The 25,951-nt window shown below is 32.5% G+C and overlaps 3 protein-coding genes across 3 annotated transcripts; all 3 read right to left on the reverse strand.

The window, feature by feature from the left end:
* Positions 1 to 457: 457 nt before the first annotated feature.
* Positions 458 to 2,065, reverse strand: LOC114268795 (protein PHLOEM PROTEIN 2-LIKE A10). Its single transcript, XM_028210023.2, has one exon. It carries the CDS (start codon positions 1,807 to 1,809, stop codon positions 526 to 528), a length of 1,284 nt encoding a protein of 427 aa, XP_028065824.2. The 5' UTR covers positions 1,810 to 2,065; the 3' UTR covers positions 458 to 525.
* A 2,840-nt stretch (positions 2,066 to 4,905) lies between these two features.
* LOC114268794 (uncharacterized) lies at positions 4,906 to 10,441 on the reverse strand. Its single transcript, XM_028210021.2, has 3 exons — positions 9,742 to 10,441; positions 6,781 to 6,968; positions 4,906 to 5,918 (listed from the first exon to the last, which is right to left on the reverse strand). Exons 1-3 carry the CDS (start codon positions 10,325 to 10,327, stop codon positions 5,388 to 5,390), a joined length of 1,305 nt encoding a protein of 434 aa, XP_028065822.2. The 5' UTR covers positions 10,328 to 10,441; the 3' UTR covers positions 4,906 to 5,387.
* Positions 10,442 to 18,988: 8,547 nt separating this feature from the next.
* Positions 18,989 to 21,594, reverse strand: LOC114268793 (U-box domain-containing protein 30). Its single transcript, XM_028210020.2, has one exon. It carries the CDS (start codon positions 20,866 to 20,868, stop codon positions 19,555 to 19,557), a length of 1,314 nt encoding a protein of 437 aa, XP_028065821.2. The 5' UTR covers positions 20,869 to 21,594; the 3' UTR covers positions 18,989 to 19,554.
* Positions 21,595 to 25,951: the final 4,357 nt, after the last annotated feature.

The raw sequence follows: 25,951 nt of genomic DNA on the forward strand, positions 1-25,951 counted from the left end.
CAAAATCATTACTGCTCCAGGAGGCTAGATGTTGTTTGTTGCTTCTTTTTCACAGTGAACATTTTCCACTTCATCTTCTCAATGAAGGCCAATAAATCGGGGCATACCATAATTCCCATTTGCAGAAGATTTTCAGGTTCAAATGATTCCTTAAATGTCCACTAAGGTTTGAAAGTCATCTTTAAGCATCTTTTTCATACTTCCCGTGAAACTAAAGGGATGCATTTCCATATTTCACACCAAGCAAACAAAATTTGCTCTTTCCTTCTCAATAAAGTTTTTCATATTAAATGCCATGAACATTACAAACTGAAAACTGTCAATTTAACGCATTAAACAGATGAGGAAGCTGAGTATTTCCAGAACCTAAAACTTTTGTCATTCAAAATACAAGTAAATGTCACAATATTCCATGCTCATAAGATAAAGATATAAATAAGCATCTTTACACTAAAAATGGTGTCAATAAGATTTCTTTATACCATCATCTATGAATATTTTTTTGCATGGAAGCCAACAATGAATTTAAGCAGGCAACAAAGCCCTAGTACCACCGTGGATATGTAAATACAAAGCAAGACATATGGTAACAATAACAGAAGACTTAGCACCAACATATCTGATGACTTGTAGCCCCCTTTCCACCACCTCTTCATGACTTCTTTTCAACACATCTGAGAGCTTCCAAAAGAAAAACTCCAAGAGAGATCTAATTGTTTCAAATGTCACCCTCCCAGTCACATCAAGCACAAACCTCCTATTGCTTGGGACCGCCAATGTGGATGAAACACTACTCACCCAACCACTATTCTGAATCCCATTGGCAGAACTTTTCTCTTTCAGTTTCGTGGAAGACGATACGTGCTGAGGAAACTCCTCACTTATTCTACTTGGATTAGTGCTATGATCAACAATGGAGTGTGGATTGGATTTTGGGGTGGTCAACACTTGGTGAGATGTTTTCACAAGTGTCTCCACTGCACCACTGCAAATAGAAACAAGAAAGTCTTTCACTTTGGTTTCGTGCTTAGGATTGGTCAACCCAGAGAACAATTCATCATAGACATCAATATCCATTGTTTTGTCCAGATAAACAGCAACGGCCGTGCTCACAAACGTCTGGATGCAATCAGCTATGAGATCTTTACACTTGTCGCCCGAAACAACATTTAACCACATGGGAAAGGATTCAGAATTGGACCCAGCATTGGATGCAAGAACTACTCCGTCCCCATTCGATCCTTCACGGGATTGATTGTTAGAGTAAAAACCCAAAACCAAATTGCGCGCGAAGCTACCAACAACAACAGAAACAAATCCAGTCCCAGCTGTAGAAATAAGTTTATCCAAAACCCGATCAGAAAACCCCAAATTCGAATTCAAATTCGAATTCGAATTCGAATTCGACCCTTGTTCAATCTCATTCTTCGACTCAAACTGATACCCACGCAAAACCCCAACTGTCAAAGCCTCAGTAACCCTAACCACAGACTTGGAAAACTCCTCCGACCTTGCAATTTTGGACAATTGCTTCAAACTATTGGGAATCTGATCGGAATCAGTCTGAAGAAAGTCCTTCAAGTCCTTGGAGACAACAGCGACTGTCTCAGCAGAATCGGAAACCATTTCGGCCACAGAAATCAAAGCTCCGAAGAGCTTAGAAAGCCTCTTTCTCTTCCTAGCCAGAGAGGGCAGGTGATAGACCTGGTAAGCACCATAACTCGAAACACCAAACAGAGCAAGAGCGATAAGCCACTTCTTCTTTCTACGAGAGAAATTCAAACCCTTTGTTACCAGCTGAAGATCCATACACGTAATATAAAGTTCGAATTGCGAGGACTCCAACTTTGGGGAAAATTTGGGAGCGAGAGAGAAAGATGGAGAGCGATTAGGGATTCCGAACGACAATGAATGGCGAGATTGAGAAGTCCAAATCAAAGATTGAGAAATTAAACGCGTGAGAATTGAATGCTCTGCGAGGGACGAACCTGTGTGAATATGATGACGATTATCATATACAGAGAGAGAGAGAGAGAGAGAGTCGCCCCTGCAAGTTCTGAAGTTGTTTGAGTTTTCTGGTTAAATTTTTTGAAAATTAATTTTTTTTTATTTTCGTAATTTTTTATTTTTAATGAATATTTTTTAAATTTTAAATATTTTTTTTATTTTTTTAGATGCACCTTACTTAGATGTATTTAAAAAATAAAAATTTTATAAAAAAATATTTTAAAAAATTAATAAATACATAAAAATATAAAAAAATGTATTGAATTCTTGTATTTTTTTTGTATTTTTGGTATTTAGTGAATTTTTAAAAGATTTTTTTACTTTTTAGGTGTATTTATGTTAGGTGTGTCTAAAAAGTAAAAAAATTGCTTAAAATATAAAAAAATCAGTAAAAATAAAAAAATACAGAAAATAAAAAAATAAAATTTTCTAAAAAGTATTTTTTGAAAAGTGGAAACATGCAATGTGATTAGTTATGGTCTTGTTTTGTTTGCTTGTTTGTTTGTTAGGTTTTTTTTTTTTTTTTTTGGAGATATCGTAGACTCGTAGAGCATGTTTGTTTTGAGGGATAAGGATATGAGATTGGACTATTAGTCTCACCGGACTAATAGTCCATTGTTTGTTTGAAAAATTTTATTTCGGACTATTAGTCCCACAAACATGGGACTATCCTATTCTATGGGGGGATAGGGGAGCTTCTATTTACACACACAATATACGCTTTCTACACATCCCCTCACTACACTTTTTACACACTCCCTTCATTAAGTATGTGTATAAAGGGGGTTTAGTGTGTGTAAATAGAAGCTCCCGTGGGATAAAAACTATGGAATTGGTATCCCATAGGATTATTTTATGAAATATCTATTTTACCCTCCATGCTATTACTTAGTAAACAATTAGAAAAGGTAAAATAGTCTTTTGAATATTTATAAATTATTTTTTTAGTGTTGTTAATTTAAAATTATATATTAAATAAAAAATTTAAATTATAAATTATAAATTTAATTTAATTAAAAATAATAAATTATAAATTATGGCCTTATAAATTAAATTTTTTTAGTGTTGTTGAAAATTTAATTTATTTATTAAATAAAATTATTTTTTTATTGTCGTTAATTTAAAATTATATATTAAATAAAAAATATAAATTATAAATTTAATTTAATTGAAAATAATAAATTAAAAAATATGGCCTTATAAATTAAATTTTTTTAGTGTTGTTAAATTATAGATTACAAATTTAAAATTATATATTAAATAAAAATTATAAATTACAATGATAAAATAATCTTTTAAATATTTATCATTCTCCATAATATCTCAAACAAACATGGGATTCAATAAAATAGTCCAATCCAGACCTTTAATCCCATGACTAAACAAACATAGGATACAAATTTAGTCCAAGCAAATAGTCCCGGGACAATGTATCCCAAGACTAATAGTCCGATGGATTACAATCTCCCCTTATCCAGTCCGTCCAAACAAACGCACCCGTAGTTATTTGGTTTTGTTGGTTCGTTTATTACTGTCCAGAGAAAAAACAAAAAAAAAAACAAAAAAAAAAAAACAAAAAAATTAAGAATAATGATACATATATTAATTAGTATATTAATTGATGATATAATATAATTTTAAAAAAATTTAGTATTTATAATTTGTATAATAAGTGAGATCAATAATAATATCATAACTAGTGTTGGTACACTAGTTAGTAAACTAATTGGTGCATGTAGCACCACCGCAAAAATAAAAAGAATAATGTTATATCCATTAATTAGTATACTAACTAGTGTACCAATTGATGATGTGACATAATTTAAGAGATTTTTAGTATGTGTGATATGATTAATGAGTTGGGTCAATAATGTCATAATTAGTGTTGGTATACTTGTTAGTATATTAATTGATGCATGTAACACCACCGAAAATAAAAATTAAGTGTTTAATTTGATTGGTGGATATGTGTTGGGAGTTGGTCCTCATTAAGCACGTGCTAATCCATAACAATAATACTATATGCATTAATTAGTATATCAATTGATGAAGTGACATAATTTAAGATATTTTTTATATTTATAATTTGTATAATAAGGGATGTCAATAATAAAAAAAAATGTTATGAACTCCAAATAATCTACTCCCAAATTTTTTACCAAATCTCTCATATGGATGTAGGATTCACAAACCCACATGTGCGTGAATTCCACACCCATGTGAGAGGTTTGGTAAAACATTTAGTAAATTATTTGAAGTCCCTAACATTACTCCAATAATAATTTCATAACTAATGTTAATACACTATTTAGTACTTATAACACCATTGAATAAAAAAATCTTTTTTTAAAACCCCCTCCATTCAAAACAATTTTTTTTATTATTAAGAATTGATTTTTTTTTATTTTTTATAAAAAAAAATGTAATAGTTAATTTTATAATAATTTTATAATTTTTAAGTTAAAATAGTTAATTGTCAAAATAAGCCTCCAATCCGAACACAACACTCACTTTGAAATAAATGATTAAATGTCTCACATAGATATGAGACTCCCACCTATCTGACACATTTGGTCATTTATTTAGACATTACCCAAAATCTTCAGTATGGGAATGCGAAACGAGTGAGTCAATGAATTAAATATAAAAATGATTCTTGATTACTTAAGTACCTAAGGATGTGTTTGGATAAGAAATTTGAAAAAAAAAAAATAGAAAAAGGAAAACAAAAAAAAAAAATTGTAAAACTAAATAAAATATAAATATATTTTATTTACATTTTACTTATTTTTTTTATTTATTTTTTAATTTATAAATCTCTTCCTAAACTCCTGCTGACAAAAAGTCAATTTCTAAACAAATCTTAAAATTCACGTAATCCCAACTTTACACATGATATAAACAATCTGAGAAAGGAGCCAAGCAAAATATACCCCCCTAACCCTTTGGATTATCAAATCGTTTGTGATCGATAAAGCACAATCCTCACTATAGAGAATATTCATTCATTTCACTAAAAACAATTGAAGTAAAAATAAAAAATAAAAAATAAAAAATCAATATATCAATCTTCTACTAATTATACTCCTGACTTCTAGGAAACTTTCACACTCTTTACAATAAAGGTTTCCTGAATGACCCAAGTCATGAAGTGCTCTATCTCCACAATGAAGTCACAACAATACCTTGCAAAACCAATCAAGACAATATTGTTCAGTGGAAACTTGACTGCCGATCCATCACGAAACAGAGCTCGTGACCACGCAAGGTTGGTAGGCAAGCATTTGAACCCTTGGTCCGAATATTGTCTTTCAGACGATCAAGTTGAACCATCCTTGGATAAATAATGGTGCGTGCTTATGGTCACCTCAAGCTATTCCTCATGAGGTTTCAGTTGTCGTGACTATCTTGGATTTTATAGGCATTGTACAATCATCATCATCTTCAAGATCACTGAATGACACATCATCATTGTTTCCAAAAAAAATGGCAGTTCCATTGCACCCGATTAATTCTGAATCATCTTTAAGCCAATCATCATCATCGTCGTCTTCATCATAATTCTGAACTGGCACTTTAAACGATGGACCAGCCACAAAATCCTTATCCTTCGTCTTCATCACCGGCTCCTCTTCAATAACAGACTTGTCAACAATTTGCATATCTGTACTTACAACAGGATGCTTCAGAGTCTCAAATTCTGTGGTCACAGAGTAAGCTGTTGCAGGTTCAAAAGCTAATGTTCGGGGCGACATGTTTCCAGGAGCATCATCGGATGGCACATGATCAAAAGACTCCTGCCATGTATTAGCACTCTCTCTAACATATGAAGTGCCTCTTCCAAACCAATCTGTTTCTGCCTTTGTTCGCTTTTGTAGCTCTTTCATCCACATAGCTCTTGCTTCCACAATCTGCAACGAAAATAGGTAGTTGGATCCATAATCACGCAAAGGTTCAAAATATATATCACAGTTTACACGTGCCTTCAAAAACGATCACTCACCACCATACTAAAATGTCTATCAACCATATGTAATATTTTTCCATTTGACTGCTATACTATGCAGCCCAGTAATGTGAGGAAAAAGTAAAACATAACCGGGGACATGACATGGGTGCACATATTATTTTTAGACAAAATTTCTGGACCATTCCAAATAGTTAAATTTGTACATTAATTTAAATTTAAAACTTAAAGGTTCACCATAGAAGAAGTGTTCCAGCCCTTCCTTTTATATGCAAAACACAGTGGTGCTAAAGTAATCTCAGATAAGGCACAGCATCCACAAAGCATTGGCTATATGGATAACTTCTTAAAGAGATTTATGGAGTTCAACAACTTAATTCCAGTATAGCAACAGCCAAAACCTACCAAGACAAATTTCAAGTGACATTTACAAACAGGATTTTGATATCCAACTAAAAGAGGGAGATTGAAACAGTTCCTAAAGCCCTAAGACGACGGCCTCTGGGCAGTACGAATTTGTAATTTTCAATCTTGAACTTCAACCTCTTGAGGGTGTTGTACAAGATAAGCTTCACATTCAGGGTTACACAATGAACCCAACTTTGCTTTACATAGTACAGAATAAATTTTGGCAGACATCTTGCGATAAACTCATGCATTGAATGAAATTGAACACCGACTTGGGGAAAGAGGAAAAAAATGATATCGACATCGAAATCAATAAACTAATGGAGTGTTAAAATTTTCAAATTATCTTTATAATACCAGAAGGAGAAACACAGTGACACCAAATGAGATTAACTTACCTGGGTTGTAGACAAAAGTTTAGCATCACGTGTATTGAGCCTGGAATGCAAAAGAACAAAATAGACCTTCCAAAAGTAACCCTCACTCATGTGGGCTGGGCAAAGTTCAATTCTGAGAGCAGCTAACCTATGTGCTAGACGTTGAATTGCCAATACATGCTCCACTTGAGCATTAGACATATCAAAATCTGCAAAAAAAGGATTGTGACATGAATCATACATGCAGGCACCCTGGACAGACCACTTAAGAATATTTAAAGAAAGCAACTAAGGTGTCTACAGAAAGTCAGGCCATAAATACTGACTCGCATCATAGCAAGTACAGTGCCATGCATTGTTAAAGGTATCATCATGTAAACAAAAGATGTTTTATGGATATTTAGCTATGCAACTTGCTAATACAACATTTTCATTAGAAAAAATAAAACAAATGGAGAGTTAACCACTGTTTCATGTAAATTGGAGTCAACCGTGCCATTTTGTTATGACCTTCAAGAACCACATATATGCCAGTTACAGGTTAAGACAAAACATAGATGCAGGGGTCCAGGTTTTTCTGAGTTCAAATAGGGCAAAGGGATTTTCCACAAGTTGACACAATATTCCATTGATGATTGCAGAAAATGATAACATAAAAAGTGCAATCACAAAGGATGAGTGATGGCTTGAGTCCTTTTTTTCCATGGTAATATTTTCAAATCAAAAGGCATGATATGAGGAATAACATGTAACTACTAATATAGAAAACAAAAGAAGGTTGGCATCTACCTGAAGGTGAATAGTCACGCCTAGAATGTTCTGGGGACAAAACAATGTTCAGGCCTCAATGATGACACTTGAAAAAAAAGTACTGGAGTAAAGGATTTGAGAAGAAATCAAGGGACAAATACATAAAAGAGTTAAGGTCTAAAGAGATCACATACGCAAGGGTGGGCTGTGATCTACGAAATTCTAGATTAAAATATGTAGAGGCTGAGTTGCACATCGCACAAAATAGCCATCAATCTTTGATCACCTTCAGCATCCTCCAATCAAAGCAATACATGGCTATACACATATTATCATGGCTAGCAACCTCTACTCAGAAGCTTTCATGGTCATGACTAGGGCTACAAATAAACCGAGCTATTCATGAACAAGCTCGGCTCGGCTCGGTTCATTTAGTAAACGAGCCGAACTCGAGCTTGATTATTAGGCTTGTTTAGTAAACGAGCCGAGCTCGCGTCAGCTCAGCTCGTTTATCTTTATTTAAATTATCTAATAAATATATTATTTATATATTAAATAATATAAATAATAATTTTTATTTAAATATTTTTAAATAAATAATATTAAAAAAAATTATCGAGCCGAGCTCGAACTTCATTAATGTTAACGAGCCGAGCCGAGCTCGAGCCTAGTTTCTTATCGAGCTAAGCTCGAGCTCAAAAAACGAGCTCAATAAGCAAACGAGCTGAACTCGAGCTCAGCAAAACTCAGCTCGACTCGGTTCGTTTGCAGCCCTAGTTATGACATCTATGTCAGAGTTGCTCTCTTCAACAGATCTTTAGACGTGTGGAAAAAACAAAGGATGGAATTGCTAGCTGATTCAATTCAGTTATGAACAAAATATACAACAGCAGAGCAGAGGCTAGGGCATGCATGCTTCACAGAACAATTCCAGTTCTAGAACTCTGCAACTTTTTCCAAATGATAGATCCGACAAAGGGATTGCACGAACAAAAACTCATCTACCATATGGCTGACCATATCCGCTATAAACATACTACAAGTTACAGCAAACTCATATTTAAAATTTACAGCACCCTCATTAATGATAAGATAAAAATCAAAACAAGTACTCCACAAGTGAAGTGGATTAAAAATAAAATAAAATCCAAAGCTGGAACAAAACTGTACTGCAGAGAATTGAAAATCATGAGATAATATTCCATGACTTCACTGGTGATCCATTCATTGCAGAAATAAATCAAATCTGAAAAGCATCACTTTCTTTTATCAGAGAGTTATCAGACTGGTAAAGGTTTCATAATCAACATTTTTTCCCCAAGCAAAGCACTTGGTTTATCATTTCTTAAATGAAAATGAACACTTAAACCAGCAATTTTCTAGGATAAAAACTCTGATTAAAAAAAATTAGTAGCATGGTAAAGTTACTACAACTCAGAAAGAACAGTTAAGAGTTATTCTTTCCATCAACTAAAGATAACAATTTTCTAGTATGTAAAAATATTGTGATCTCTACAATAAAGAAAAAAATATAAGCTCATTTACTAGGGAATAGTGATAACAGGGCCAAAATTTAATCACAGCTTGAAAAGAAAAAAAAAAGAAGGGCAAAACCTTCAAAGAAGACGTGGAGAACACTAAAAACAACGTCCCAATTGGATTCTATGAAGTAATCCCACCAGTTTCTAAAATTTTCCTCGTGTAAGTTTGCTATTTCTTGAATTTCCCTTGAAGTGCACATTTCATAATTGGTAGTGAAGGAAATAACTTCAATAATTTTGCAAGGAACCAAATGCCTTGGTGACAGAGTTTGATAGGTTAGACTATCTTCAATGCTATGTTGTCCTCCATATCAAAATTAAAATTTGGCAATAACTCTTTAAAATTTATCTCCATGTGGATGCTATCTTTTATGCCAAATTATACCGGTGGCAAAATGCCTATATTGACCTTTTGTTAATAGAATAACGACAATTTCATCGTTGGAGCAACCTTACCAAACTATGACATTTTAACACTGTAACATGTCAAATTTGGGTTTTGGCATTGTCATTTTGACACCAAACATTGCAGAGGCTCTTATTAACAAGAATGCTTGAATAAAAACAGATGATTTGAAGTGTTCAATATAACTTAAATATGCAGAACTGCTTTTCGATCATTGAAACAAACCCCAAAAGCTTTACTAGACACCAAAGTTTTCAGCAATTGAAATACAAGCAGGACACATACCATCAACGTCGTCTTCTTCCTCCAAAGGAAAATCCAACCACGTCTCCGGATGATGCGCGATATTCATCGCGAAAGCCAACACCTCCTCAGTAATACCAACGGCGTCCCCAATTGGATCCTCCTGCTCATACGCCACAAAATTCGAATCCATCTTCCAAATCTCCGATTCCACTCGATTCCTCGACCGATCAGGTAATCCATTGATAAATTCATCGTGACTTCCCGAAATTCCAACCGAACCTGTGCCTTCCTCATCGGAATCGTCGCCGGAACCAGAGTGGCAGGGCGGCTCCCACCGGTCCCGATCGGAGACTGATCGATCAATGCGGTGGAAATACGGCGGCGGAGGCGGAGGCGGAGGAGGAGGAGGAGCGAGAAAAGAGGCGACGCCCCACAATTGGCGAGTTAGGGTTTCTGTGAATTCGGAGAGGTCTTCTCTGACGCCACGAGCCGATCGATTTTCTTCATTTTCATCATCGTGTTCGGATTGAGGGGGTTTAGGGATTGGTGTGGCGCTGTTCTCTTCTTCTTCTTCGTCGTCGTCGATTCGGAGAGAGTTGGCAATGGAGCGAGCCAACCATGACATTTTTTTTAATTTTTAATTTTTTTTGTTTATTTTTTGGATTGGTTTGAAATTGAAGTACCGTAATACTAATAGAAAGTATACACCTATGGTATGATTGATTGGATCATTGCTCTGTTTTTGTCAGCTATTTTTTTTTAAATTAAATTTGTGCTTTGCCTACGTGTCATGCACCAATAAAATGAACTAATGTTAAGAATTTTAAATATTTTAATAATACATAAGAGCCAAATTATAAGACATGTTTGATTGATAAGATTAGACTATGAGATTGAGATTGTTAATTTGTGGACTTAATAATCTTTATGTTTGTTTTGAAATTTTGTTTTAAGATTATTAATCCAATAAATAATTAATTTAACAAATCTGTAAGATTATTAGTAATAGGATAGGAGTGAGATTATATATTTTAAGTTTGGAAATAAAATAAAAAGACATTTTTACCTACTAATTCAATGCAAATCAAATAATAGATAACGGGTTAATTTATTTTATAAATTTAATTAAATAATGAATAATATATTAATTTAATAAAATTATTAATACTTTTAATTGTAATCATGTGATTCAACCATGACCTATATATATAAAATTTGTACCATTTTTCAGTAAAATGTCGTTTGTATTGTAGTCTTTTTATGGGCTGCTTGGTCTGGTTTACTACAATGTTGTCTAGAACAATAACTCATAACTCGGCCCACTGCATATCAAAAGTCTACTATAAAATGTAAAGCCCAATGATAAAAAATATAGGAAAAATTATTAAGAAGTCTCATTTGAAAAATGTGTAATCTATTTAGTTCTAAATTTTTTTGTTTATACCCAAAAGTTTAATAACGTTATTCTTTTTCTCTGCCTTTCTTCTTCTCTTTATGATTTCCAGCGATCGTTGACGGGTAACCATATCTTGTTTTTTCTCTTTCTCTTTCTCTTTCTGATATATAGTCACCGGCGACCAACGACTACCATCGATTAGGATTCGCCGACAACCACCGACCGTCGACTCCTTACCTCACCGACGGTAAAAAAGATATGTTTCCGACGAAAAATATGAAGAAAATAAGTAGATCTACTTAGATCTGGAGTAGATCTACATCAAATCCAACTAGATCTAAACAAAAAATAGTTGTCGGAGTACAATCATCTCTCTATATTTGCCTCTCTCCTTCGATTTCTTATTTTTTTTACATTTTCTCTGCTATACACTTCTCTTTTTCTGTTCTAATGGAGAAAATTTTCAAATTCTGAACAAGTAGTTTCTGAGTTTTAGTTACAGGCGGTGAAAACTGTAAAATTTTACAGTTTCAAATTTTTTTGATGCTGGGATGAATCATGGTATAAAACTGTAAAATTTTACAGTTTCATAACATTCTTTAGAACTGCAATTTTACAATTTCATAGTATGTGTTTTCAGTTTGATTAATAAGGATAAATGCTTAATAAATTTTTGCTTTGAAACTGTAATATTTTACAGTTTCAAAACTTATTTTTCAGTTTGATTAATATTGGAGATTATTTGCTTAAACTTTATAAAAATTGAAAAATAGCATATGTTTTTTCCATTGTTGCTGTTTTTTGTCGTTTCATTTTTTTTCCTTTTAGTTTATCAATATTTAGCACATTTTACTATGTTTTTTCGCTGTAATTTCTCCATTTATTCTTTTTTTTTCCCGGCAATATTCTAGACATTCCGGTGAATCTCCAATGATGTTCTTAACGTCCAGTGAACGTTATGAACATTCCGGCGACTTCCATTAACGTTCTTAACACTCTGGTGAACTTCCGGTGAAACTTCAGCGACTTCCCGGTGTTGTTGAACATTCTGACGAATCTCCGGCGACTGTTTGACGGAAGTCTGACGGTAGTAAGATGTAACAGTGTCTGTAAATTTTTAAAAAAAAAATAGAATTTTTTGGGAACAATTAAAAATGTATAGGACTAATTGGTATAAGTGTTTTGTTTGAGAATTAGTTGGGTCTTGAACTTTGTACATGAGACTTATCAGTAAGTTTTCTAAAAATATAAAACAAAGAAAGTATTCAACTATTTTTTTTTTTTTTTTAAGGAAGGTTGAAATAATATATTATAAAAGCAACTCGGTATCAGCCACAATCAAAGGAACCAGCTTTTGGTGGAACATACTCCATCCAAATATGTGGTCCAACACTCTCAAAAGCCAACCTGCTCAAAATTTCCCTCACGAAAGACATGACTAAGCGTAGTAGATCGAAGTTCTCCTAGCAATTCATGTGCAGCAAGTGCAAGATATCCAAAATTAGACAAAGCCTCCTCTATAGGTTTCTGATAGCTTTGATGACATATAAAGAGTCTCCTTCGAGATGAATGTCATCCAAGCACAACTCTTTCACAAATTGTGAAGTGCGCAAGGCAGCCAAGGCTTCCACATAAGAAATATTAGTCCATAGAGGAATAGCTTTAGACATAGCACCAAGATCTTGACCTTTAAAATCACGAACCATAATCCCAATACTTGCCGATTGAATCCGTTGCATCACCGACCCAACTAATTTAATTGAAACTCAATTCAAATGTATTTGAAAGCTAAGTAAGTTAAATTTAGGCTCCGTTTGAGAAGATAACTTGTGGGCTTTTTTGGTTATTTTAGTCATAAAAGACAAAATAGACTATTTTAGTCACAACAAACAAAACATCACATCCAATCCATAATCATTACACTCTTCTCTCACAAAAAAAAAAATCAAAAAAGCCAAAAAGCCCTCCCAAACCAAACTTTTTTAGCCCAGGCTAAAATAATCAAAAAAATCAAAAATTCAAAAAGCCAACCCACTTCCCACACCAACCCTTATATATTTCAAGTTCATTAAAATTTGCAATTCAACACTATGCTGCATCAACGTGTTTACAGCCTTATTATTGCTAATAGTATGGACACTGTTAAATAACTTTTCAAAATTCGTAAATTTTAAAAAAAATGAGAGAGAGAGAGAGGAATAGAGGTGGTGATGGTGGTAGTGAGTTGGTAGCATTGTTGCTAGCATGATGTCGGTTGTGGAGTAGTGACAATAGAGGTGGTGTAGTTGTGGCGGTGTCCATATTCACCAATTTAAACTTAATTTTAATTAAATTTATAAAATGCAACTTATTTAAATTTATGGTTCTAAACATGTTTTAAATGGATGTAATTTGATGTGTTCACATTTTCTGATTTAGTTGCCATCTCTGATTATTTGTAATTAGCTGGCATCTTATAATGGTAAGAAATTATAATAAAACTGACCTACCTCTTTTTTTTTAAAGACAAGACATGAGCACATAATCACTTAGCAAGACAAATATACTAGTAAATGACTTCATTATTGGTTCCATTTTTTTTATAGTGATAATTTTATACTTTTCATTTTAACTAAAAGTTTTTAAAAAATTAAAATAGATATCTTTTTTAAATCCATCTTCTCAATAAAATTGTTTTTTATTTAATGTAATTTTTTCAAATATGAACAAAATTTTAAAATTTATTGGTGGGAAAAGAGGAGTTTCGACAAGTAATTTTCAAATTATTTTTGGCTGGGAGACAAGTAGTGAAAGAAAGAGGCAGAACATGCCCCAGGCAAAGCATTAATAACACAAAACTCTTTTCTTTTTAATTTTTTTTCTTTTTTATTTTTTTTTCATTTAATGACCTGTGTACCTTTTATTAATATAGAGTAGTTTACAAATTCAAACAGGCAGCCATTAAACCCTCATTAAACTCCCTTGAATTCAATTTGTCGTTCAATGAGCCCTGCCAAGTCCCAACTTGGAGGGCAAACTCTTATTCAATGGTTGGAGCAACAAATTTAGCCTCCGTCTAGAAAGTGGGTTGACTTTTTGACATTTTAGTTTTTTTAGCTATTTTAGTCTGGGCTAAAAAGCTTGGTTTAAGAAGAGCTTTTTGGCTTTTTAATTTTTTTTGTGAAAGAAGAGTGTAATGATTATGGGTTGGATGTGATGCTTTGTTTTTTGTGGCTAAAATAGCCAAAAAAGCCCGAAAAAATCCTTCCCAAACGGACCCTTAGGAATTAAATACAAAATAAGACATCAAAATATAAAGCTCTGGCTAACAAAATAGTCTTAAGAGTTGTCAATAAACATTATAAAATGTCAAATATTTATAATTTTAATATATTTTTTTTTATATTTTAAAATATTTTTACATATTTTAATACATTTTTTATACAATAATAGTAGTCCAAAGAATTATTTTTAATATTTTTCAAAAAAATAAATAGATTGATAGAATATTTGATAATTATATCTCACTAACAAATTTTATAAAATTTTATTTGTTGAAATATATTTTATGTGTGATATAACCATGTTTGAAAGTTTTGAAAGTTAGGTCTCTAAAATCATGTAAACTGTTTTTGCTGTTTTCACCATCTTTTTCTTTCTTTCAAGGTGTATATGTCAGTCAAAGATCCCAAATCGCGCCAATGCCAACAAAAACCTTGTGCCCCCCCTACTCTTCCTCCTTTTGAGGCAAAGGCATGGTTCATATTTTTTTTATTTTATTTTTATCATATATGCTTGTCTTTTCCTTGGACCAAGGGCGTGTGCTTATTTGTAAGGTTACGTAAAATATCATTTAATTTGTTAAAATTGTATTGGTCTATATTAATTTGTACTAATTTAATTATTAATTATGATTTAAATTTTAAATTTTATAATTTATCTTTTAAATCATTCCACTCTCCTATAATTAATATATATATATATATATATATTTTTTTTAATATCTAATGAAATTTATTACAAATTAATAGTTATATATATAAAACATATTATGTAAAATTATTTTGTATTATATATATTAAAAATATTATACAAATTAGTGTTATATATTATGTAAATGTATGATAATTAGTTAGAATATTTTTCAATCAGTCAATCCGTCTAAATCCCAATTTGTCAATCTGTTAACTCGCCATTCAATTTATAATTTTACTCTTAAATCGTCCGAACCGCACCGTACACTCCTCTATTTATTTGTGTTGTACAAAAGGGCAAGATACTACTTTCTTCCCAAAAATATGATTTTGTCAAATTGTTCTCAATGCATTTTATGTTATTAATGCATTTTAATTGTACAATTTTACTGTTCAATATTTTATCATATCGAGCAATTAAAAATGCAATGGAAACAAGAATTTACAGAAACCACCCTTTGTTAAGAGCCAAAAACCCATTTATCCATCCGGAGATTAATCATTCAAATAACCAATCCAATTGTTACTTTTAAGGATAAATTACAATTACATTCTTCAGGTTTCCTTCAAATATAAATGACGCAGTGGAATACACAGGGACTAGATATCATTTTAGTAGACGAAAGAGGCTCTCAAATTCACAAGAAAAATAGAACCTGAAATCCACAAGGAATAAAAAATATCTTAATATTATTGATTGAATGAATAAAAGTTGAATAAAAGTTGTCTTTACTATAAGACTTACATAGTTATTTATAATAAACTAAACCTAATACTTGTAAAAAAAGTAATTTTAAAATAAATTAAGAAACTTAAATCAATACAAATTAGGAAACCTAAGAGAATAAGAAACTAAAATTCTAAATTATTTAAAATGCTAGTCAAAATCTAATTCTAAAATAATAAAATTAAGAAACTTAAAATTTCTAAAACATTTATATTAAATTACAAGAATCCTAATAAAATAATATATCAAAAATATTAAAACTAAAAATATAAAAATTCTTAAAATCTTGTCCTACATCAGACTCCTTTTCTTTGAAAGAACTCGTCCTCGAGTTCATATTAAAGATTTGCCATCTTCCATGCCAAATAAAGAGATATTTTGAATGTTTCAGTTACTTACCCCTCTTCCAAAAGTTATATATAGAAAAGTTTTCTTTTTAAAGTTCTTCCCTACTTTACTTTGTGTAGAACTTGAATGCTCTCTTGATGTTGCATCATCTTAGATTCAATTGATCCTTTAATTATCAACCTTGGAATATCAAGTGTAGCATCAACCAATTTCTTTGTTCACACGGCGGTTGTATTATCTCTTCTTCTATTTTCTCTTTGTTACTGGGCTCAATCAGATCTCCTCCTTCTTCAATATTTTTATGACTTGTTTGTAAAACTTTCTTCCCAATATTCAAATAAACATGTGTTGATGTTATCAACACTCGAAAAAGACTTTGTATCTTCTTCATTAATTTTACAAACAATCTCACCACAAATAATATTTGGATTTGAATTCTTTTCTTTCGCAACTACAATTTCATTGTAAATTTTTACCGACTCCATGGAAGTATCTTGATTTGTATATGACAATATATCTTCATAATCATGAAAGTAAAATTTTGATGCTAAAAACTTTTTCATTGTTAACCATAAATGAATTTTGTCTTTACCTTTGCAAACTCGATAATCTTGTAATCCATTCCACCACTTCAATGCAATTTTATCAAATTTGTAGGATGCGAATATAACCTTCTTTTCATGAGAAATCTTCATGAATTCAAAAAAAATTTCAAGATCAAGTAACCAATCAAGAAAATCTTCTTTTTGAAACTTACTTGAACCGTTAAAATATGAAATTTCTGCAAAATAACGTAAACTAACAGGTTGGCCTCAGGTGAATCCTCCAGCGCAATTACTGTCAACTGTTGGTTGCCTCTGGTTGACGATTAGTCTCAAATCAGCAAGTAAATTACAAATCTCATTGCGAAGTTCGTGCACCTCTAGCCGATATTCCTCAATTGCATCCCATATGGCTTCCACCCTATGATCAACGTCAATAGGGATTGTGTGTTCTCCATTGTCTTGTGTCATTGAGCTAGGCGAATCCATGCTCTAATACTACTTGACGCAGCGGAATACATAGGGATTAGATATCGTTCTAGTAGACGAAAGGGCTTTCGAATCCACGAGAAAAATAGAACATTGAATCCACAATGAATAAAAAATATCTTAATATTATTGATTGAATGAATAAAAGTTGAATAAAAGTTGTCTTTACTATGAGACTTACATAGCTATTTATAATAAACTAAATCTAATACTTGTACGAAAAGTAATTCTAAAATAAATTAAGAAACTTAAATCAACACAAATTAGGAAACTTATGAGAATAGAAAACTAAAATTCTAAATTATTTAAAATCCTAGTCAAAATCTAATTATAAAATAATAAAATTAAGAAACCTAATAATTCTAAAATATTTATACTAAATTACAAGAATCCTAATAAAATAATATATCAAAAATATTAAAATTAAAAATATAAAAATTCTTAAAATCTTGTCCTACATCAATAAATTACTTTATATGGTTCTGAAAATTACACTACACCCCCTGAGGTTTCAAATTTCAAAACAAATAGCCCCTTTTATCAATTAATTATCAAGTCGATTAACAGTTTTTAATAATGTTAAACATTTATTTTAATTAATAATTCAAGTAATTTTATTATTGTATAGGAGAACTGTTAAAATTTAATTTTTTAATTAATTCTATTAAATAAAAAATTATAACAAAAGAATATTTATAATTTTTCAAATCACAAGAAGTAATACGTATTTTAAACAAATATTAAGGAGTATATTTATAATTGGGTTCAGCTTGTCTCAAGTTGAGATCAAGACTGGACCTGTCTAGTTCGGCCCATAGGAGCCATTTTTGGCCCGTTTTGATAATCCGAACCGTTCAATGTGTAGAACTCGTCGAGTATTACATGTCTGTAAAAAATCACGTTGATCTGATATCAATAGCTATGTGATCAAATCAGTTTTGTATAAAAAAAATGGACGGTGAAACAATTAACGGTTAATAAAAAACTGTTTTGTTCACATACCTATCGCTATCCGATCAACATAATTTTTTACAGGGATATAGCACTCGACAAATTCTACACATTGAACGATTCGAATTATCAAAACGGGACCCGTTGTGGGCCCCTACGGGCCCAATAATATGGTCCAGTCCGAACTTAGACTGGACCAAAGCCACTGCCTTTATAATTTATCCTACTTCTTAAAATTATTTCTATGTTTGAAACATTTTCAAAATGTAAAAACAAACATTCATTAGCGGGAAGAGTAGTGAGTAGTATAGTCCAATGGTGAGTCTTAGGATTGATCTTCTATAGCTTTGAGAGAAATTATTCATTGCAGCATTGTTTCACACAGTTCATATTTGGACAAATATCCAACTATCTTCTCAAAGGAGACAAACAAGTAATAAAACTCACTGTTTTAACCAATAATACTCAAGTTGGGACACTAACTAAATTCGCCATGGGGCAATGAATAATTTCTCATAGCTTTGGACTTACAGCCATTATTACCCACGTCATGACTCAATAGGGCGATTTTAAATGGTTATCAGAAGAGAAAGCTCCTCATTCAACTTCCTTCTTTTGCCTTTCCATTCATATGCTAAGAACCATGAGGAGATCACAGAGGCTCCTGTTGTCAACTCTTTCCACAAAATGAAATGTAAATAATACGTATTCATATCGTTTCCGTGAAATTTCACTTTTTAAGTTTCTATAATTTTATTTTGATCAATTATATTATAATAACCCTACACTTTTAGTTTGCCTCAAAATACATCAGAAATGCAACATTGTGGCTTCTACAGCAAACGGAAAGACAAATTGTGAAATTGAAATAGATATGAAGTAGAATGAAAAAACAAAATTGCATATTCATTGTACATGTTGATAGACCAAAAACATACAAACTCTACAATGGTGAACAATGAACAAAAATGAATTATGAACTCCCCACAGAACCTTCAAAACAAGGATTTGGAGGTAAATTAGGGATAAAGCTTAATAAAATTAACTATAATTACAAGTGCTAACACTGGCTTGCTAATTCTCTCTCCCATATCTGTTCATATCTCCATCGCCAGAGCATGATTTACAGCTCTCGCTTGCAGGTTCGAAACAACCATTCAAAAAGTCGCGAATTGGTATAAACAAATAGAGGATCAATTTGGAACACAAACTTGTATAGGCTTATTGGAAAACTTTGGCGATAAGTAGGCTGTGAAATTTCACATTATGATCCTTCCACAGCGAAACCAATTGATCGAAATTGAAATCCTTTAGCATATACAGGAGAGTGAAGAAAAGGTACATCAAGAACCCCATTTCACTTTCTTTTTCACCATCTTCGAACCCAAAAGCTCTTCATTCCCATCATCCGCAAAGGGTACCAAGTTTTCATTGTACTTTTCACTTTCATTGAAGTGTTCTTATAAGTTTGCACTTGGAAATGAAGATGGTAGCAGTGTAGTGTAGACTACACAGCTTCAAGAGCTCAGCTGCCCGCTGCTTCAACACTGCGTTGCAACCGCTCTGAATCACAAGAAGGAGCTTCGCAGCCACGCCTGCATCGACTGCAATTGGCGCATATTCTTCAGGGGCGAGCGCACAGATCGCCCACAAGATCGACAACGCCAATTGAGTGCAATTCTCCGAAACCTTCATTAACAATTTCACCATATTAGCAATGGTTTTGGGACAATCCTTCAAAGCCAATCTTCCCTCTGGAAGATTTGACAGAGCTTCAAGAATGTAAAGTGCTAATTCTAAACACTCTGCATTCAAATTGGGCAAGAGCTCAACAAGCTGAGGAACTCCCCCAATGCTCACAATCGAATTCGCCACGCCTTCGTGTGAAACGACCATCTTGAGCAATCTAAGTCCAGCCAAAACTCCATTGACGTGCCTCTTATCCTTCACCAATCTCAACAACCCCACCAAAAGGCTCAAACTCGACACAATTTCCGATTCGAAATCCTTCCCCACCATCAACATTTCGATCAATTTCGTGCAATTGATCTTCGTCTCAATTGACCCTTCATTCAACATGTCCACCATTAACGATACCTTCGCAGGTTGCATCAAATTGGTTATCGATTCCGAATTGAGATCGAAATTCACAAGAATCCCAATAGCCTCCGACCCAACAGCATGAGTTGTGAAACGACCCAACAATGAAGAAACTAGGCAAAACCCATTGTTCTCAGCCAGTGTTTTCTTGGCCGAATCGTGAGCAGAGACGATTTGCCTGAGCTCCTGGAGAGCTTGAACTCTAGCTTGACCTTTCACCTTCTTCAATGTCTCCAAAAGCTCCAAAGCTCTCCCCTGCACATCCCCTGATCTCTTCTTCATCGCCAAGTACTTTTGAGAGAACCAACTGTGAATTAGATGGTGAAGAGTCTTGTTTGGAGTCACTGAATCGTCCCAAAGATCTTGCATCGTTGTGGGGCAAATGAAGTGGCCTAAAGAGAACCATTTGAGAATGTTGGATCTCTCGTAGGTCTGCCCTGTGCAGAGAGTCACAGGATCTAGCATTGGCTCCAAAGAAATAGGGCAAATGAAGACCGATGGAACTTCGACTGAATCAAGCTCTTCAATCATCTTCTTCAGATCCAATTTCTCTCCGGCGGTGGCTCCGCCGCCCAAAATCCCATCTTTCACGGCGGCTTCCAGATCCAAAACAAGCCCACCACTGTCCCTCCTCCGACTACAAGGCTGATACATCGGCATTTTCACACACCCTTATTAGAGAGACTTGTCAAGAACTCTAAAAAAGAGAGAATTTAAAGATTACTCAGAACCAACCCAGAAACAAAAACTGGTCTTCTTCAAGACCCATCACATCCATGGGACAGGACACGAAGCGTGTGGTTGAAAAAAGAGAAGAAACAGTTTTTTCTCACTCTCTCTCATTGACTATTACAATCAAGAATGCACATCAAAGGGGACAACTTTTCTTCATGGACTCTGTTTTTGCTTTATTTTATCTCTTTTTTTGTGGTCAAAAGAGTCGTATTGTTCATTTTTATCATCATCACTCACTATCCGACACATGAAATCTTCTTCTCTAATACCAAAGCCCTCTCTCTCTCTCTCTCTCTCTCTCTCACTTCATCTTGAAGCTCAAAAGGAGTGAAATCATTCATTCACACACACGGATCAGGATAAATCGAAAAGAAAAGTGAGTTATAACCAAAAAGTGAGAGAAAGAAGAAATCATCACGATCCAACCCTCAAAGATGAACAGTGCAACCCCCAACGAAACAAATTTATGGAGAAGATTTCATGGAATTGTGATAAAAACCAAAAGATTCTAATAATTAAAGTACATGAAAGAATGGAGAAAGACTGGAAACCCAGAACCAACACCAGGAGAGAGAGAGAGAAGAAAAGCTATCCCCACTGTTGATGGACTCCTCCCTCTCCTTGCTTTGAAGCAGGTGCTGAAAAGAATATGCTACGAATTTACTCTTGTTTTGAAAAGTTGATTAATAATTAATTTTTTTATTTTTTAAAATCTTTTTAAAAAAATATGAGAGCTGACAGTTATTTAAAATAGATTAAAAAGTTAGAAAATAATTTTTAATTATTTTTGTAAAATAACCCTAAATGTATTTATATATACTTAGAGGTTGAGCCACTGTTTGGGAAGAGACTTTTTGAATTTTTTTTGTTAAAATAGTCACAAAAGATAAAATAAGTTAATTTAGTTACAACAAACAAAATATCACATTCAACTCATAATCATTATACTCTTCTCTCACAAAAAAGTCAAAAAAACTAAAAAGTTAAAAAGTCATTCCCAAACTAAGCCTTTTAGCCCAGGTTAAAATAGTAAAAAAAACTAAAAAGTCAAAAAACCAACCAACTTTCCAAACGAAGCTTGAATTGATAAAATATGGGATCTATATATAAAATCGACAATGCTACGTACCTCAAATTTTGTGGCTCAAATGGCCAAAACGACGTCGTTTTGAGTACAGAACAACATAAAAATGACCAAAATGACGTCGTTTTGGCCATTTGAGCCACTTTTGAGCCACAAAATTTGAGTTACGAGATATTTTCCATATAAAATAAATTTTAATCATTAATTTTTTTGATAAATTTTGAAATGATAAAGTTGAGTTTGTAATGTTGTCAAGTCTTGAAAACGCTCTATGGTGGTGTTTGGCAAGTGGGTTGGGGCTAAAATAGCCACAAAAGACAAAACAGGCTATTTTAGCCACAACAAACAAAACATCACATCCAACCCATAATCATTACACTCTTCTCTCACAAAAAAAAGCCAAAAAGCCAAAAAGCCAAAAAGCCCTTCCCAAACCAAGCTTTTTAGCCCAGGCTAAAATAGCCAAAAAAGCCAAAAAGCCAAAAAGCCAACCCACTTCCCAAACGGAGGCATAATCAAAGTGTTTGGTTTTAATTTTTTTAATTTAATTTTTAAAAATTTAATTTTTAATTTTTTATATTTTTTTGTTTTTAGTTAATATTTTAAAAATTTTATGTAATTTTTTTTTATTTTTTTAGATACACCTTACTTAAATGTATCTAAAAAGTAAAATATTTAAAAAAATTAAATAATACACAAAAATATAAAAATATATACTAAATTTTCATTTTTTATATTTTTGGTATTTAGTGAATTTTAAAAAAAAAATCACAAAAAATATATATTTTTAAGTATATTTATATAGGTGTGTTTAAAAATTAAAAAAAATTTACTTAAAATAATTAAAAAATTCAATAAAAACACAAAAAATAGGGAAAATAAAAAAAACTTTAATTTTTTGAAAAGTGAATTCTAAAACCAAAACTAAGTAGCTTGTTTTCATTTTTCAGAAAACACTTTTCAGAAAATTCTACTTTTTTATTTTTCGTATTTTTTTTTGTTTTTATTGAATTTTTTTAATATTTTAAGTAATTTTTTTTACTTTTTAGACACACCTAAGATAAATACACCTAAAAAGTAAAAAAATTGTAAAAAAATCTTTTAAAAATTCACTAAATACCAAAAATACAAAAAAAAATACAAGAATTTAGTATATTTTTTTAATATTTTTTCATAATTTTTTTACTTTTTACATACATCTAACTAAGGTGCATCTAAAAAAGTAAAAAAAAAAAGTTTAAAATTTAAAAAATATTCACTAAAAACAAAAGAATACGAAAACTAAAAAACTTAGTTTTCAAAAAACTTAATCTAGAAAACTCTAACCAAACACACTGATTCAGTATTTTGTTTTTTTTTGTTTTCAAAATAAGTTCAAAACAATAAAAAGAAAAATTATAAAAAAAAACAGATTTTACCTAACAAAATAAATTTTTAATTTTATCAAAATAAAATTTATATTTCTTTTTAATCTATACTATCCACCTCTTTTCTTTTACTACCAATAAAAAAAATATTATAATAGACATTTTATGTCAAGTTAATGAGTAATATATATATATATAATTTTACTTAACAGAAATATGTCAATAGTTTATATTGAAATTAAATTAAAAATTAAGATTTAAATTGATAAAATTAAAAATTTTAAGATGTATTTTGTTACAAGTTAAATTCTATGGTTTTTTTTGTAGATTTATTTTCTATAAAAAAATATTTAACTGGAGCTACGGGCTACATCTAGGGATGGCAATTTGAACTCGGCCCGACGGGGGCCCGACCCCCCGTCCCCGATACGAGCGGTTTTTTCCCGAAAAATACTCCCGACGGACCGGGGAAGATATTTAAAATGAATCCCCGATCAGTTTCGGGCCGGGGACGAGGATAGCTATCACAGCCTTGAACCCGGCCCGCCTCCATCGCCGGTTCTCCCCGAAATGAAATTACCATCATACCCCTTTATTCATTCACATATATATCTCCTCTCCTATGTTTCTTCTCCGATCTGTCCCTCTCTCACTCACTTCTCTCCCCAGTGGCGACGGCGAGTGCAATCTCCTCTCCTTAGTGGCGACGGTGTCATCTCCTCCTCCGCGGCAGTACGCACACCCTCGCCTCATTCTCCTCCTCCTCCTCCGTCCCCTCTTTCTCCTCCTCCTCCGTCCCCTCTTTCTCCTCCTCCTCCTCTATGCCACCGCCGAACCTTCATACTCCGGCTTCGGTTCCCACCACGACAGATCTGGGTAGATCTCATCTCCTCTGCACCGCCGCAGATCTTACATCTCACATGTATATAGATCAGATCCCATATTACATCTGAGTAGATCAGATCCCATATTATGTATATACATGTATGTAGATCTTATCTCCTCCGCGCCATTTATGTATATACATGAATGTGTGTGTGTCACTGTGTGTGTAATCTGTAATCTGTCTCCATATTATTATTAATTTTTTTTTTTTTTGGTTGATGATGTTGCCGTTGATGATGTTGTTGATGAAAATGACGTTGATGATTTGTTATTGAGAGAGAAAGCTAAACAGAGAAAGAGGGAGCTACGGGGATTTTTCGGGGTCGGGGAAACCCGATCCCCGTTGGGAGCGGGGGTAGAGGGCTGATGGGTTCCTCATCGGGGATCGGGGACGGGGAGTTTTGTAGCTTCGGGGATCGGGGATGGGGAGTGCGATCCCCGGCCCCTCCCCGCCCCACCCCGTCCCGTCCCGTCCCGTTCCGTCCCATCCTGTTGCCATTCTTAACTACATCCAATAAGGCCTCTTTTGAAAAGATAATTAAAAATCATCTACCAACTATTAACTTATTTTAGGTCAGTTGTCGTTCTATTTTTTTTTATATATGTTTTTAAAAAGTAAACTGTTAATCAATTCTTCAAAATAACCTAGACTACACCCTTGGTACGTGTGCGCCAAGCGTGCATTGATGTCCGAAAGTCATCGAGATATCCGGTTTTTTCTTATTAGAATATTCCTTTTTCTTTCTTTTTGCTTTTTCTCGATTTAATAAAATAAAAAAATTATAAATAAACGTAACAATCATAAAATAATTACATTACAAATAAGATTTTTTTAATATAAATTTGACACAAGAAGAATTACCCTAAGCACATAAATAAATATATGTCAGACACATAGGAGAGTTACATTGTGCCATTTTAAGAACATAGTAAAAAGTCACATTTTTAGATAAAATGTTTAAAAACGTAAGTGTCAAAAACGCTAAAAAATTGGTTTGGTAAGTGTTAAAAATGTAGGTATAAAATTATAAATTAGGACCTGTGAAAAAAAAAAAAAAAAAAAAAATTCTTATGTTAGGTAAGGATATTTTGATCATTTTAATTTGATTTGACACTATAAATAAATATTAAACTAAAAAGTAAAAGTTAACTTTTTACTAAATTCCCAAATCACTTTCTAAAAAATTAAAAAGCTTGGTAAAATAAAAAGCCAAAATCGAACTTTTTACATGGGAGAGGAGCCATCTAAGATCTAGAAGGGTCACGTGTCTCCCTAAACTTTCAATATTTATACTGTTATCCATATATATAAACATTATATATTATGTATCATTTATAAAACTATAATAGTGAACTCCTTAAATTATGTAAAACTTTTTGCTTTTTTAAAATTTTCTATTTTATTATTTTGATTATTCTTGTACACTTTTAATTGATACGACAAGGTAAGAATTGAATCAATTGATAATTCATTTCTTATTATAGGATTTGTTTAGTTGCTTATTTCTCCTCATTAAACACTTTTTTTTTGAGTTGATAGGATTGAATTTATTGATTATTTAATTAATGAAATTTAGTTATTTACTGTGAATCACCTTAATGTAAATATAAGGATAATTGTAATAAAAATAAAAACAAAAATGTATAAGTTTAATAATATCTCATTGTTACT

Source organism: Camellia sinensis, chromosome 3 (assembly GCF_055761805.1).
Source record: "Camellia sinensis isolate YWXY chromosome 3, ASM5576180v1, whole genome shotgun sequence".
NCBI lineage: Eukaryota > Viridiplantae > Streptophyta > Magnoliopsida > Ericales > Theaceae > Camellia > Camellia sinensis.